Raw genomic sequence first — 15,395 nt, forward strand, 5'->3', positions numbered from 1 at the left:
TTGATATTTAGAAAGGAATAATCCACTGGTGACTATTATTTTGACTGTCCCTAAACCTCCCATCAGATCGTAAGATTTTGATTTATTTATTTAGTAAGAAGGGTATTACCTATCAGATAAAGGGCACCAGCAACGTCAAATGTCCAAGGAGAGCCGTCAAGATGTAACTCGTCTGATCAGAGAAAGAGGTAATGTTAAAACCCATCAGATCAAGGGGAGCAGCGACTTTAGCATCCAGGAAACGAAATAAACTATATTACGATCTACGTAGGGAACGAAATAATATATGATACGCCAGATTTTAAAAGTAAAAAAACCTATAATGATAACGCGTAGCGGCTTGTGCAAAATAGAGATATCAAATATGTCACCTGAACAATTTTGATTTCACCGGATGTTATTTTGCAGCGATTAGAATCCCATGTTCAATGTCCAACACCTGCAAACCCAAAACCATCATTAATAACTGAACATCAGGTATAAAGACCTGTATTTTACTATCAAAAAAATTTAACCCTAACTGTGTAAAAAAAATTACCGGGAAAAGAATGTGATCCTACCCTTGCCCCATTGCTTTATATAGTGAGCATCCAAGGAAAATTTTCCAATTAGACAGAATATGGAAGTAGTAAAAAAATCTCCAACTAAGGAAATAATAACACTATATTGATGAAAGTTAGATATCCTCATATCGCTGCAATTAGCGTTTGTAGATATTTATTTTTAATTATGGAAAAAACAAAGCTAAAAAAATAATAGTGAAATTAGGACGATTTTTTTCCATGCTTGTTTGTTTTGTATCAGCTTCTTTTTTATTATAATATTTGCAACAAAATACTAACAAAACTTTATCCAAAATACTAACACAAATTTCAACTGATGTGCAGGACCACTAACAAAGATATACGCAAAAGAGATTCATCGCCAGATCAAAAGGTTAGTACCCATGATCGGATTAATCAGTTTTTTTTTTCTTTTTCGATTTATCTATTTTGGAGTTTAAATTATAGTTCGGGGCTCTAATTAGGAAAATTCTTTTTATTAAGATTGTAAAAGGACATTGGACATTTGACGTTATTTATTTATTATTTGATAACCATTTGATTTATTGTGGGATTGTGGCATAATTCGTTGATTATCATGATGCACTCGTGGATTTTGTTATTTAATTTGTTGATTATCACGATGAAAAAGTGGATTTTTGTGATTATCATGATTGAGAAATATATTTAAGATATTTTAATTTTTCTATTAATATATATTTGGCATGTGATGAGATTTTTAAAATCTAACTATTTTAGGTAAGAAGAATATTTTAGATTTAGCTATTTCATTATTGGAATAAAAAAATATTATCCTTCAATTTTATTGGCTTAAATTTAATAACTTTACAAAAAAAAATAGATGGGGCCAGAATCAACCAGAAGCGAGAATTAACGTGGAGATTTTTTATTGGCTTAAATTTCATCAATATTGTATTATTATTTCCTTAGTTGGAGATTTTTTTACTACTTCCATATTCTGTTTAATCGGAATAAAAAGTATTATTTATTTCATCAATATTTTATTATTATTTCCTTGGATGCTCACTATATAAAGCAATGCGGCAAGGGTAGGATCTCATTGTTTTCCCCGTAATTATTTTTTACACATCTCATTTTTTTCTCGGTAATTTTTTTTACACAGTTAGGGTAAATTTTTTTGATAGTAAAATACAATCGAACACAAATCAAAAAAAAATTTACAAGCAGCACTAGCACATAAATAATATATTTTAATCAAAAAGCTAAACACCAGTACTAACTTAACTTGGATTTCAAAGGGAAAATTTTGATATCTAATATCAAAGTTTGTCTTTTTTTTTTCCTGAGAAACACACCATATATTAAGCAAAGAAAGAGTTACAAATTACATTTAGGTTCACATTCCTAATAAAGGAGTTCAAAAAAGGAGGAATAGTGACCCAAGAACCCTTAAGACTAACTTTCCTAGCATGACGAGCAAGCCTATCAGCTAAGGGATTATTTGCATGCTTTATATACAAGAGTTCAAAAGACGAAGAACTGAAAATAAAACTCCTACAATGTTCGACAAGATCACTGCTTCTCCAAGCTAAAATGATATTGTCTCCATTGCTGTACTGCACAAGCTGAAGGCAGTCACTAACGAAAGCAACTTTGGAGAGATTCATCTCTTCTGCCCAAGAGATGGCCAAAATTAGAGCAGCATCCTCAGCCCCCTACTGCATCTGTCATCAAACCAAAGTCTGAACGCAAACCCTTTACATTACCTGCAATATCACACCAAATGACACCCAAACCCATGTTATAATCCTTGTAAGAACCATCAATGAACATGAAATGTTCAACCTCAGTTCTAGAGCTCAGACCAACAATAGGAGAAGCATTTGAAAAATTCCGAGGAGAGATATACGTATTAATCATCCTCTGCACTTCCAAAATGACCTTGTTCAAATAAATAGAAATATTCCTAAACAGCACATCACATCTGAGTTTCCAAATATACCACATAACGATCGATCCAATACTAGGCCAGTTAACCTTAAAGGGGGAAGTACCTAAATGAGTTTCATGCCAGTACAAGAAATAGTCATCAATCCAATCCAGGTCTACCGAAACCAAGTGCAGTAGAGACAGTCCAAACCAGATATGTTTCGCAACATAACAGTGTATGAACAAATGGATAACAGTTTCTTCATACTGATGATAGAGAGGACATCGAACATCAACTTCAGGATTGTAAAAACATACTAGAGAATTAACATGAAGCATATAAGCAAAGATTTTCCATAAAAAGTATTTTATTTTGGGTAAACAATCTACTTCCCAGATTTTCCTCCAGAAACAAGTATCCTCAGGAGAAGGAAAATCCTTCATGTAAACTTTATAAGCAGATTTTATTGTGAAATCTCCGTTTATAGTATGAGACCACATCAAGGAATCCCTCTGATTAAGGTTAAATCTAATTGCCTTAATCCTAGAGACTTCATCTGCAGAAAAAAGATTGGAAAGAACTCCTTCATTCCAACAACAATTATTTAAATCCATAAGATCATTAACAAAAACATAATCAGTATATGAAGCATGACTGGATACATGAGGATTTAAATTCCCTGGTATCCAGTTAGAAGACCAAATACTAGTCGAAGCCCCATCATTTATTTTAATCACTGTGTTAGCTTTGATAAACTAAATTCCCTTAACTTTCCCTTTCCAAATTCAAGACGAGGTGTTAGCCGCTTTGTCTATCTCTAGTAAATTCTGGTTTGGAAAATATTTATCTTTCATGAAGATAGATAGCAAGATATGATGATTTTTCAATAATCTCCAACCAAGCTTACAAATAAAAACTCTATTCAAAGCATAAGTATTTCTAATTCCTAAACCACCATTAGACTTAGATTTGCCAATATCTCCCCAAGACCTAAAATAAGCAGCTCTATTAGGGTTCTTTTTAGACCACCAGAAACAACGTTGTATTGAATCAATTTTCGAAGTAATCTTCTTAGGAAGAGGAAAACAACCCATATGGTACACAGCTAAACTAGAAAGAACATGCTTAGTAACAATAGTCCTTCCTGCCACATTAATATTAGTCTTCTTGGTAGTACTTAATCTAGAGTAAAGATTATCAACAAGGAAATTGAAAGAGTTCGATTTGTCCTTACCAATAAAAAGAGGAGATCCTAAATATTTTTCAGAATTAGACAAAAATTTCATTTTAAGAGTTCTGGCTGGAAGTTTAACATGTTTATGATGCATCTTATTACTTGTAATAAAACCCGAATTGTCAAAATTTATGGCCTCACCCGAAGCTTTAGCAAAAATATCTATGACCTTAAGAAGATTTCTAGCATAAGTAACAGAAGCCTTTAGAAATAGCATACAATCATCAACGAAAAATAAATGCGAGATGGATGGACTATCCTTTTTAAACCTGAATCCTTGAATCAAATTATTCTCTTCAGCATTCAAGAGTAACTTTGACAAAACTTCCATACAGAGAATAAAGATGTAAGGGGAAAGAAAATCCCCCTGCCTGATTCCACGAGATGGGAAAAAAGCATCACTAGGCGAACCATTTACTAAAACTGAATACGACACAGTATTAATACACTGAGAAATCATTTGACACCATTCTTTTGAGAAACCTAGTTTCTCAAAAACAGCAAGAATGAAAGGCCATTCAAGCCTATCAAAAGCTTTTGATAGATCTAACTTAATAGCAAGAAAACCATTTTTATTATTCTTCTTTTTCCTTTTAAAAGAGTGCAGAATTTCATGAGTTATTACCACATTGTCATGAATTTGACGGTTAGCAACAAAAGCAGACTGAAAGGGCGACACCAGAGAATTCATAAGAGGTTTCAATATATTAGTTAAGAGCTTAGAGATAATCTTATAGATGCATTTTGATAGACTAATAGGCCTAAACTCAGGAGGGGAAGCAGGGTTTTTAATTTTAGGAATTAAGGAGATAAAGGAAAAGTTAGTTTGTTTAAGTAAGTACCTATTTTTGAAAAAAAATTGCACATGAGAAATAACTTCAGTTTGCACTATATCCCAGTTATCTTGAAAGAATCCTGCCTGAAAACCATCAGGACCCGGAGAGCTCCAAGAAGCCAAGTTAAAGACAGTTTCTTTAACTTCTTGAGGAGTGGGAATAGCAATAATGCTTTCTGAATAGCAGAATTAGAAGGACAAGATGTAGTGAAAATCTTCTTAAAATGAATTGAGCTACCTGCGTTCTCTCTTCAAGCCATTGCCTTGATCATCTTTCAAAGTATGAATAGTGTTATACATATTCCTTAGGTTTACCGAATTATGGAAGAAATGCGTATTCCTATCATACTGAGTAAAATAATTAATTCTAGACTTTTGCTTATAGAAGCAATGCTCTATTTAATACCAGTAATCAAGTTGGTAGAATAATTAAAAATATACTGACCAACTTGGGGTGAATAAGGTAGAGATTGTAATCTTTCAATCTCAGAATTAAGCCTAGCTATCGTAATCTTAATATGCCCAAAAGAATTGATGTTCCATTTACAAAGATCAGATTTCACAGTCTTGAGCTTATTAACAACAACAAAGCAAGGAGACCCAATGACTCTTTTAGTCCAAGAATTATTTAAAACTTCTTTGAATTCCGGATTAAGTTGCCAGCATTTGAAAAACTTAAAAGGAATATTAACTTTACTCATTCCATGGAACAAATTAACCAAAACAGGACAATGATCCGAATAAATTCTCCTTAAGTTGATGGCACGAGTTTTTGGAAGCACAGAGACCCATTTATCATTCATAAAAGCCCTATCTAACTTTTCAAATATCAGTTCATTTGGATTTCTAAATCTTCTATTGCACCAAGTATAACGATTACCAAAGGAGTATACTTCATTCATGTTCATCTCAAAAAGTTTATCCACTACAAATTTAGGAGGGAAAGAGCCAGATGGGTTACCCCCTTGCTTATCAGAATCGGTTAAAATAAAATTAAAATCTCCAAGCAGCGTCCAAGGATTATTATTATTATCATGCATGTCACTAAGGAAGCTCCATTGATCTTTCATACCACTCAGATTTAGGGAACCATATATGAAAGATATTACACAGTTGTTAATTGCAGGTGTGACATCACATAGGATATGAATCATATTATGAGAATGCCCTAGAATCTCAATGGATGACTTTTCAATGAAACCAAAAGCAAGACCACTAGACTTACCTACAGAAGGGATTATAATCCATTTATCGAAAGGTAAATGATGAGTGTATTTCCTAACTGTTTCTACGTCAACCATAGTTTCTAATAAACAAACACCATTCAGTTTATATTTTCGTACAAGACTAAATAGGTGTCTCCATTTTTTATCAGAACAACAATCATCAATATTCCAGCTCAATATCATCATATTTAAAGAAAGTAGCAAAGGACTCAAGAAAACTGAGGAATACAAGCACAAAACTGGGGGAAGTTTGAAATAATAAATAAAATTAATAGAAAGATAGATGTACTTACTGGGTCATGAGCCATGTCAGGAGCATCAGTCATAGTATCTTGGTCCAACATCATGAGATCCACTTCCTTCTCGAAATCTTCATCAGTGATAACCGGTTCTGGTGGAAGAAAGGCTAAAGGCATAGGCTCCAAAATAATACCATCCTTAAGCTCTTCAGCCAGAGATGGAGCATTAGAGAGTTCAGATTCAAAAACTGGTGGCACTATAACCTCAGATAAATAACTCATATCTGAAATTGAGCTACACGAGAAACTTGATGACGAAAAAACAATCTGAGTGAGAGACGGACTAGTGGTAGCCCAAATAACATTACTAACCGAAGCTTTAGTAGAAGCAAATCCTACACTTCCAATACTGAAAGATTCAGTAGGAGGCGAAAAAGGAGGCACCGAGGAAACCGGAGGCCAACGAGGAGTCGGCATCATGGTAAACGATGAGAAGGTGCTAGCTTCTAAATACACAGACTCAAAAGTTGTTCTAGGTCTCTTTCCTTTTCTATCATGCACTGTGCCGATATCTCCGAAAGAAAAGTTTTCAAATGGAGAAACAAAACCCGACGAGGTAAAACAGTATTTGAAACATTTGGTAAAGACAACGGAGGGATTGAGGGTTCCTTAATGGTAAGAGCAGATACAACAGGAAAATCAGTTGACAAAACAAGAGGAGAGAATGAAGAACTCCTGTTACCAGTATTACCCATCGGATGAAGGTTGACCGAGAAGGCTGATGGTTTGGATTGATCAAGAGTGATAGAACCACTAACAGGGATAATAGACCTGGAGCTTTCACCCGCCTCAGAGTGTGCCTTAACACTGGTAACCGCCACATGAGTTGCCCGAGGAGTAGGAGCTGGAAGAGCCCTAACATAGAGCCTTGACTGAATCTCCTTGCATTTGACATCATCATGATACAGAACCAAGCATTTATTGCAAGAACGATAAGGTAAGCTAGAATAAAAAGCATACATGTTATAAGTTCTCTTATCAGTGTTAATGACAACCTTCCTAGTCATAGGTGTCTTCAAAGGCACCATAACCTTGGCATCATACCAATTACCTGAAGTGGGTCCTGATGAAACAAAGGTACCTATCTGGTCGAAAACTTGACGAACCTTGCCTTTATTAACTAGATCTGAGTGAATGGGTATCTGTACTAGCATTAGAGTAACTTACCAAACAAGATCAAAAATCGATTCCAAATCACCCAAAAGCTGACAGCAAAGAGATTACTAAATAAAAAGGTTGGTCTTGCTAGGAAAGCAATATCTCTATCTTGACTCTTCTTAAACATGACAACAAATAAGTTTAGATTACCCATGTCTTGAATATAAGGTTTGGCAATCTTGAAGTCAGCTGAGGTAATAGGCCAAATCCTATTAAGATGGTGCTTAATTGAGGACTTATAGTAATTACGACTATCATCACAGAGAAGAGAATCAAATCTATGAGGATATTCTTCTATATCTTCATCAAGGTCAAGAACTCTCACTTGTTCAGCTGGTAATGCCATCAGGGAAACACTCATAGAAGAGAAATTCTAGAAATAGTGATAAAAGGAAACAGAAGATACTGAGAGGAGAAATTGATTCAAGTATAGCATAAATAGAAACTAAACAAAGGAAAGCAAGAGAACTAGAAATTGATAGTACAAAACAAGAACCTGTAGTGACAATACTGTATTGAGAGAATGACAGTTAATAACAGACAACTGAGTAGTTTTAATTGATTAAACACTTCTCTCAATGTAAGAAGTGAATGACACATTAACTAAGGCTGCATGCTTGTAATTAAGAGTTGACAACACCATTTTTAAGATATAACAATTAATGTCAGGAATTAACAGTGAATAATGCTTATTCTCAAGTATCAGAAGGAGATCATTCAGTTAACTATCAGAGATGAGAAGATGCCAAGTGTAGAAAAAACACTGAATTAACCAATACTTCTGCAAAGATTCCATAATCTTACTAATCACGATTTTCAGCTTTAAATAAAAAATTAAACTAATATAAGATTAAAAGTTGTAATCACAACTTTTTATGCATTGAAGCAGCTAATCCCCCTCTGATATCAAATCCATTAATAGAAAGAACAATGAACATTCCATCTTTAATAACCCACTTATCCAAAAAAAAACATAATTTTTAATTTGATTATAAGACTTCAACCAGATAATTTAATTGATTCCCATTAACAACAGAGATAAACCATCTCTCTTGCCTAATAAACATCATCAAATCCCTACTCTAGGTAGGATCTCTATAACACTTTAGAGAAAAATACAGACTGATTGAACTTATCAAACTTCCCGTGTGAAGTATTACAAATAACCAAGTAAATCTTCAAGTTTCTGAATGAATACTCACTTGCCTAATAAACATCATCAAATCCCTACACTAGGTAGGATATCTATAACACTTCAGTGAAAAATACAGACTGATTGAAATTATCAAACTTTCCGTGTGAAGTATTACAAAAAACCAAAGAAACCTTCAAATTTCTGAATGAAAACCCAGATTTAAAACCATACCCTTTATCATCTGTGAACTGTCTTCTCCATTAGCCTTTGTTGCCTTAAGAATCTCATGACCTATAATAAAAACAAGGAGAAAGGAGGGTTAGTTGAAGAAGACAAACAGCAATAAGTTAAATCGATTAAGAAATTCACAGGAAGCTAAATTAATTGGAAATCCATGGAAAGTCAATAAAAATTAACAAGAGTAAGAAATCGTAAACAAAAACTAAGAAATTAGGTCATTGATAGTTTTCAATAATCGTATGAACTGTAACCAAAACCAAAACAAAAACTAAGAAATTGGAGAATAAGAAAATTTTAATGAACTTTTGAGATTAAATCATGATCAGAAGAAGAATCGAAGAACTAAATTTTGTTGACTTTAGTCAGCGTAGCAAGAAAATCGCATGACTTTTCGCCGAAAAATCACTTCGTCAACTCTTAATATCAAAGTTTGTCAAGTACTTAGTTTATATGATTGTGAAAAAAACACCCCTTTTTCCTTGAGTGATAAAATGAGTGGGGGAAAAGACATTCTAAATGTTTACTCCCAGAATCCCGGAAAGATATTATTCTTCCCAAATAAGCCAAATATGAAAACTAGAGTTGTATGAAGAAAAATGTTTACAGAGATACCTTGTGTCATCTCATGAGGACCCCCATGCCGCACTGTAAAAAAGCAAAGAATATGAAAACTAAGTTGTATGAAGAAAGAGGGACATTCTTACGATGTGATTCTAATTTTCTTAACCAATGGTTAATAGTGAATGTTGATAAATATCAAATCTGGATAAACAGAAGAGAGCTTGTTAAATATTAACATGCTATTTATGTGAAAATAAAAACTAAACTAGTTTAAACAAAATTTTACAAAGTGAACAACAATTATATATATATATATATATAACTAACTAAAATCATATCATTTTCAAACCTTTACAAAGTGAGCAACAATAAATTTTATTAGAAGCCAAATTAGCTGAACACATTGGTGGATTTGGTCCTTGTAATTCCCTGAACTCTAGTTCACCGCTGCAGAGCTTGTACTCTTCTTGGTGTGACTTATTTGAGTTTCCATTATTTCGACTTTGCATCTATAAATTGTAGTCAAAATTTAACTTACACAGTCTTGAACATCAATTTGTACCAAAAGAACTGAATAGAAACATAATTACCTTTGGTTTCATACCCACCCATTTCCTTCTTTCCTGCACCTTATTGTGTAAACTCTCCTGCTTCTGTAACAGTAAATATAATGTCAGTAAATACGTGTACCTGGTTGACCAATATTTCAAATTTAAAACATGAAGCTGATAACTGATCAAGACATGTAGTATATAAACGCATCCCCAACACCAACAGAACACGGTCAAAACATAATTACCTCAACAAGGTTTTGATGAACCAACTTTTTTTGCTTTCTGATGTGTAGCTTCTTGCGATTTCAACAATTTCAAGTTGTTACCTTTCCTAATGGTGATTTGGCCATCAGTAGAAAATATATCAGTGTATTACTGTTCACCGCATGCCGCGCAGTCATTGGACCTTTCCCCATACTATGCCTTATTATCAAACCTATTCCGATACCATGTTTCATTATCAAACCTTTTCCCATACCATTCCTCATCATCGAAGCTTCCCCCATATCATGTCTAAGCATCAGGCCTTTACCAATACCATGTCTTAGCATCAGGTCTTTGCCTATTTCGTGCTTCACTAAAACACTCTTACTTTTGCAGGCTTCCGGTTGCAAAATGAGAGATCTGGAGACCTGTATATCAACATTATTTTTTTATGTGACAAAACACAAGAATAAAAGTTGTTTTACACAAAAATCCTAGAGGAATCTTTCTAAAGTACTGATGCGTAGAATTAATATCGACTTGATCATACACTTCATAAGGAATTCACTCCTTCCGGATATCTCTAGAAGCAAGGGGATGTATAATGATTATAAATTTATAATCCAATCTCAAACTAGTTTGGAGAAAAGTAATGTATGCTACAGATAGGTCATGCCCTCACTGCAATAGTAACTATAGCAGGTTACCACAACAACAATAATAACATCTAGAATCAGAATCTAGTTTACAGAACCTCTACCAAATGATGTAAAAGCACTACAAACACCTTGAAAAGCATCAAATAACTTCAAAGACTCTACACAAAAACTAAAACTCTACACAAAAATGACCCAAATAAAGCATCAGATGACTCAAAAAATAAAACTCTACATACAACTGAGTCATTCACAAAAACTTCATCTTCAACTGAAACAAAACATACCCAATACTTCAAATCTACATATTACAAAAAACAAGAACACCACAATCAAAAACTGATGAGATATTAATTACAACACCACAAGTACATGGCTATCGATGGAATAAAATTTTCTAATAAATTCTACCCCAAAAAGATGTAATAATAATTAAACTAATAAAAGAAATAAACAAATAAGAAGAAAAACCTAGGGTTTAGATTTCACCACTATGACGCAATTAGATAATTATAACTATTTTAAATAATATTCTCTCAACAACTACTCAAGACGATTTAGGACACATAAGACGTCTTGGAAAATATAACTTTATAACCATTCGACTCTCAAAATACTAACAACTCCCAGTACTTAAAATGATGGTCTCTAAACAAGAATATAGACTCTTTTAAGCAAGCACGAGGACATGTAAAAAGAATTGTTATGATGATAAACGAGAATATAGGACCCAAGAGAATTATTATTAAAATGAATTAAACTCTCTAAGATACATCACCGGGCTTCCTCTTAGCCCTAGTAAAGAGATCACCCGACCATTACAAAAAGGAAGAAGAAAAGAAAAGAAAATGAAACTCAAACTCTACTGCTCGACGGAACCTACCTTCCCTTCATTGATTGAATAACATGGTATATATAGGGTCAGAAGAATCCTACCTTCCATTTTAATTCTCATCATTACATCATCAATCCAATAGAAGTTTGTCATGTGTTAAGTGATAAACCAATTACCCAATGGTAGTGTGCCACATCGTCCTTTTCTGCATCACTTTACACCATTTAAAGGAAAATAATACCCAATAAGTGAGAGAATATTTTGGATTATTTCTCATGCATGCCATTAATTTCTCAAATCTCCAAATCTTCAAGTATTTATTTCTGTGATGCATGTAGGCAATTATTTCATAATTCTTCCTTTTGAAAATTATAACTCCTTTGGATTTTTTTAATGGATGGATAAATTTGCATGGTCCACGGTTTGACCCATTTGCTTCGATCTTTGTTCCATTCCAAAATCCATATTTTATGCGCACAAGCCCAGTTTTAACCGTTTTTCGAGTCATAGCCCATTTTATTCATGTACCTACAAAAATAAAATAAATACCCAAATTAGTACAAAAAATGATCACCAACAATATATATTATCAGGACTAATTAAGACACAAATATGTGTCTATCAAAAACCCTAACTTTTTTAGATACTAGTTAGCTCAAAATCAAAAACCCTAGCTCTATCAAATGATTTCAGATAAAAATAAAATTAATAAAACTAGATTATACCTGATGATAATCCACCAAAATCAGAGGTTGAATGATTTGATTTATGATTTTAGGGAAAAAATTAGGTTTAGAAAAATTATAGATTTGATTTCAAATTTCCATGGGTTTCGATTAGATTGCAGATTTGTTGAAACAAAATGCAAAACCTAAAATCTAAGCAGATTTGTGAAGAAGAAGAGAAAGGCTCTCTTGTCTCGACCGAAAATTTAAGAAATCAAGGTAGAAAATTCATAAATTGAAGCTCACCCGAAAGTAATTGTAATCAAATTTCAAAGTTGGGTCTAATTTTTGGATGATTAGATGTATGCGCTAAGGATATTTGAGAGATGATAATTAAATGTATGTACTGATAAAATCTGCCATCTGTTTCATCTAGAGAATGGGATTTGATTACAGATTCCATCATCTGAGTTGTATATTGCTTCAAAAAAAAAACACCTTCGTTGGTTAATTTGTGCGTAAGTGAATGAAATTAGTAGTTGACTAGTGATTTTCAATTGTTAATGCTTTAGAATTTCATCTGATTATTTCTCCTCGAGCTTGTTCATTAATGGAGTTTACTTTATGCTCAGAAAGAAGAACAGAAAGAGATTAGGGGAGAGAGATAAAGTGACGTTTCAGCACGTGGAACACGTGCATCACACGTGCTAACTTAACCAGCCGGTCACACCAGTTATAACAGACAGGGGGATTTACCAATTATTGATTTAAAAAGGGGTAATGTAAAATAGCTATCTTTTAGAAAGGGAAATACAAAATACCCCCTTATAAAAAGGTATGAGTTTTGTCTCCATGATAGCCAGGACTATCATACGAAACAATTTCATTGATTAAAAAAGTAACCTACAAAGTACCTCAAGATGTGGAGGTATATATCTCACTATCTCTTTTCAAACCCTAATTTTTTCGTTATCAATAAAAATCAGTTTAGGTAATTGTGTATTTATTTTTTTTGGAAAAATAGGTTAGTTCTGATTTATCACTAGAAATTTTTGATCTGATTTGTTCAGCCTGTTATTTTTGGCGGGGCTTTGAACCCACGAACAGCTTGATTCTGTAACATTGTTTTTGTTTTTTTTATTGTTCGAAAAGGTGTCATGACAAATAAATCTGAAGCCTTTTTTATTTTATCTTCTTCTTCTTCTCAATCTCCCAATATTATTGTTTGATATTCAATACAGTACATTGTTTGTATATTTACATGATTTGTTTTAAGCCACAGTCAAATTAATTTTAGAAGTTGAGTACGGAGAATAGAATGGATTGTAGGACAAAACAGGAAAAAGAAAAAAAAAAAAACGAATTCAATAGAAAATTCTAGGTCTTATCTCTTAATCTTTGGCTGGAATCCTGTTCTCAATCAAGTCCTCTTAGGATTGAGATATTTAACCTGTAAATTATATCTTTTTTTATCAACTATGCTTTATCAGGCCTTTTTATGTTATGATGTTTTTCGGTGAACGTTATCTCTTATTTTTCATTGAATGCCACAGAAACAACTGAAAAATAAATCACTCCGTAGGATTTTAGAATTTATCCAGGTATTGTTCTAAACCTCATATTTCTAATGGCATGTGCTTCTTTTTCTTCTTATCTAACCTGATTTTGATTGTTTTCACATCTTTTGACTGCGTATAAGCAGTATATAAAAACCCGTTCGGTGCAATTGAATGATCTTATTATTTTCCTACACTATTTTGTTTCTTCTTCTTGCTCTTGCAATTTACACTCATAACTGATAAACAATTTGCTTTATTACTAAGGTTGGCATGGAATCCAATTACATAAGCATTCATGTTCTTGTGTACCACTTGCTCATCTTCCTGGCGTAGCTCATACTCCAGAGGTCACCCCTCATATGCCCATGACTCCTCAAGTAATAGCTGCCCGTACGTTTGATACTTAATTATCTTTTTTCTCTGTAGAATCTCTATTGTACATAGGGAAATTTTGACGTTTCATGGTAATTTAGAACACATTATTTTGCTTATAAGGAAAAAGTTATACATCAAGATGTGCTACAATTGGGAAATTCAAAATATTAAATTCTGATCGAATGTTAATCTTAGGAATTTATGTTTGCATCTTCACCTTGGGTTAATTGTTTCTGTTGTTTATTCGTACTTTGTGGGATGTTGTGCAATGAATATGAGGATCGAGTATATAATGTAACTTAATGTATTTTTAGTTGACGTAAGAGCTCCATAAACTTTCCAGTCGGATCCTGAAATTTATAATGCTACTTCCTCGACAGGGGGCTTTTGTTCTTGAAACACCCATAATGGCAAGCAACACTAGGGAGACAGCTATTTAACTATCTAACCATTTGCACATGTCAAAAGTATGATCCATCAACTGCTGGGCATTTGTGTTCAACTCAAAATTAAATTTGTGTTCATCTCACACAGATCAGATGGTGGATTTGGCAGTATGAGTGCAGTGGTTAATGAGATGAATTTCTAACTTTTTGTGGTGTATAAGGTAAGTTCACGTCCATCATATTCTGATTTTTAATTGTAAGTGTACGAATCAAAATGGGATGAGTTGCATACCAGAGGTAAAATCATGTCAGTTAAGATTACCAATCTTTCGATGGGTTTACGTTAGGTGTTGTAATCAAGTTCAGTAATGTTAACACTATATGTTATAGGTTTAAATGATGCTAATTTGCTTGGATTAATTTTAATATCTTTTCGGTCTTTATTTTTCTTATATATCTTTGTTATGCACCTAAATTTCTACTCATAGGGGACTGAATTGGATGAATATGTTGTCGAGAGTGAAGTACCATTATTGTTGACTATGGGCGTCCTTGTATTTAGCTAACCTGATGTGATTCGCATTTTTCATGTGTATGGAAAAAGCACATGACAAAAAGGTACATTATACTTTTGATTTCCTTCTTGCATTGGTAGTTCCTCTTCAGCCCACCTAATTGAAAACCTAATGCGTGCAGGTTGATAACAGAAATGAGAGAAAAATCAAAATGCTAGAAATTTATGATGTGCTAGCCCTGATTATGAAGTTGCATATAACAAAGTTAACCAAGATCTGAGAATGTGACTTCTATATTAGTTAGCCTTGTTTGTTAGTTTTTATTTATCAGCTCGTATAAAGGGCGTTTTAGTCGGTCTAGATAGTTTCATGTTTCTTTCCTATGGTTTCTTAATTTGTAGTATAAATAGTAGTTATGATGGCCTTTAGAAGGTAGATTTTATTATTGATTTAATAAAATAATCATTAGATTATCAATGAGTAATACTCTAGACTCAATTTATC

At 33.2% G+C, this 15,395-nt stretch overlaps 1 protein-coding gene across 1 annotated transcript; it reads right to left on the reverse strand.

The window, feature by feature from the left end:
• Positions 1 to 2,231: 2,231 nt before the first annotated feature.
• On the reverse strand, positions 2,232 to 6,465 carry LOC113345752. The gene is made up of 5 exons (XM_026589427.1): positions 6,039 to 6,465; positions 4,930 to 5,829; positions 4,554 to 4,699; positions 3,362 to 4,352; positions 2,232 to 3,133 (listed from the first exon to the last, which is right to left on the reverse strand). Exons 1-5 carry the CDS (start codon positions 6,463 to 6,465, stop codon positions 2,232 to 2,234), a joined length of 3,366 nt encoding a protein of 1,121 aa, XP_026445212.1.
• Between the last annotated feature and the right edge of the window lie 8,930 nt (positions 6,466 to 15,395).

Source organism: Papaver somniferum, unplaced genomic scaffold (assembly GCF_003573695.1).
Source record: "Papaver somniferum cultivar HN1 unplaced genomic scaffold, ASM357369v1 unplaced-scaffold_83, whole genome shotgun sequence".
Taxonomy (NCBI): domain Eukaryota; kingdom Viridiplantae; phylum Streptophyta; class Magnoliopsida; order Ranunculales; family Papaveraceae; genus Papaver; species Papaver somniferum.

Excerpts from the sequence above, each read along its gene's own strand:
- LOC113345752 (XM_026589427.1), bottom strand. The coding sequence starts at position 6,465 with ATGCCGACTCCTCGTTGGCCTCCGGTTTCCTCGGTGCCTCCTTTTTCG. Across the intron at positions 4,700-4,929 it reads TTCTACCAACTTGATTACTG|AAAGCATTATTGCTATTCCC; the intron begins GTATTAAATAGA and ends TCTGCTATTCAG. Across the intron at positions 4,353-4,553 it reads AAACTGAAGTTATTTCTCAT|TCTGCTTTTGTTGCTAACCG; the intron begins GTGCAATTTTTT and ends TCGCCCTTTCAG.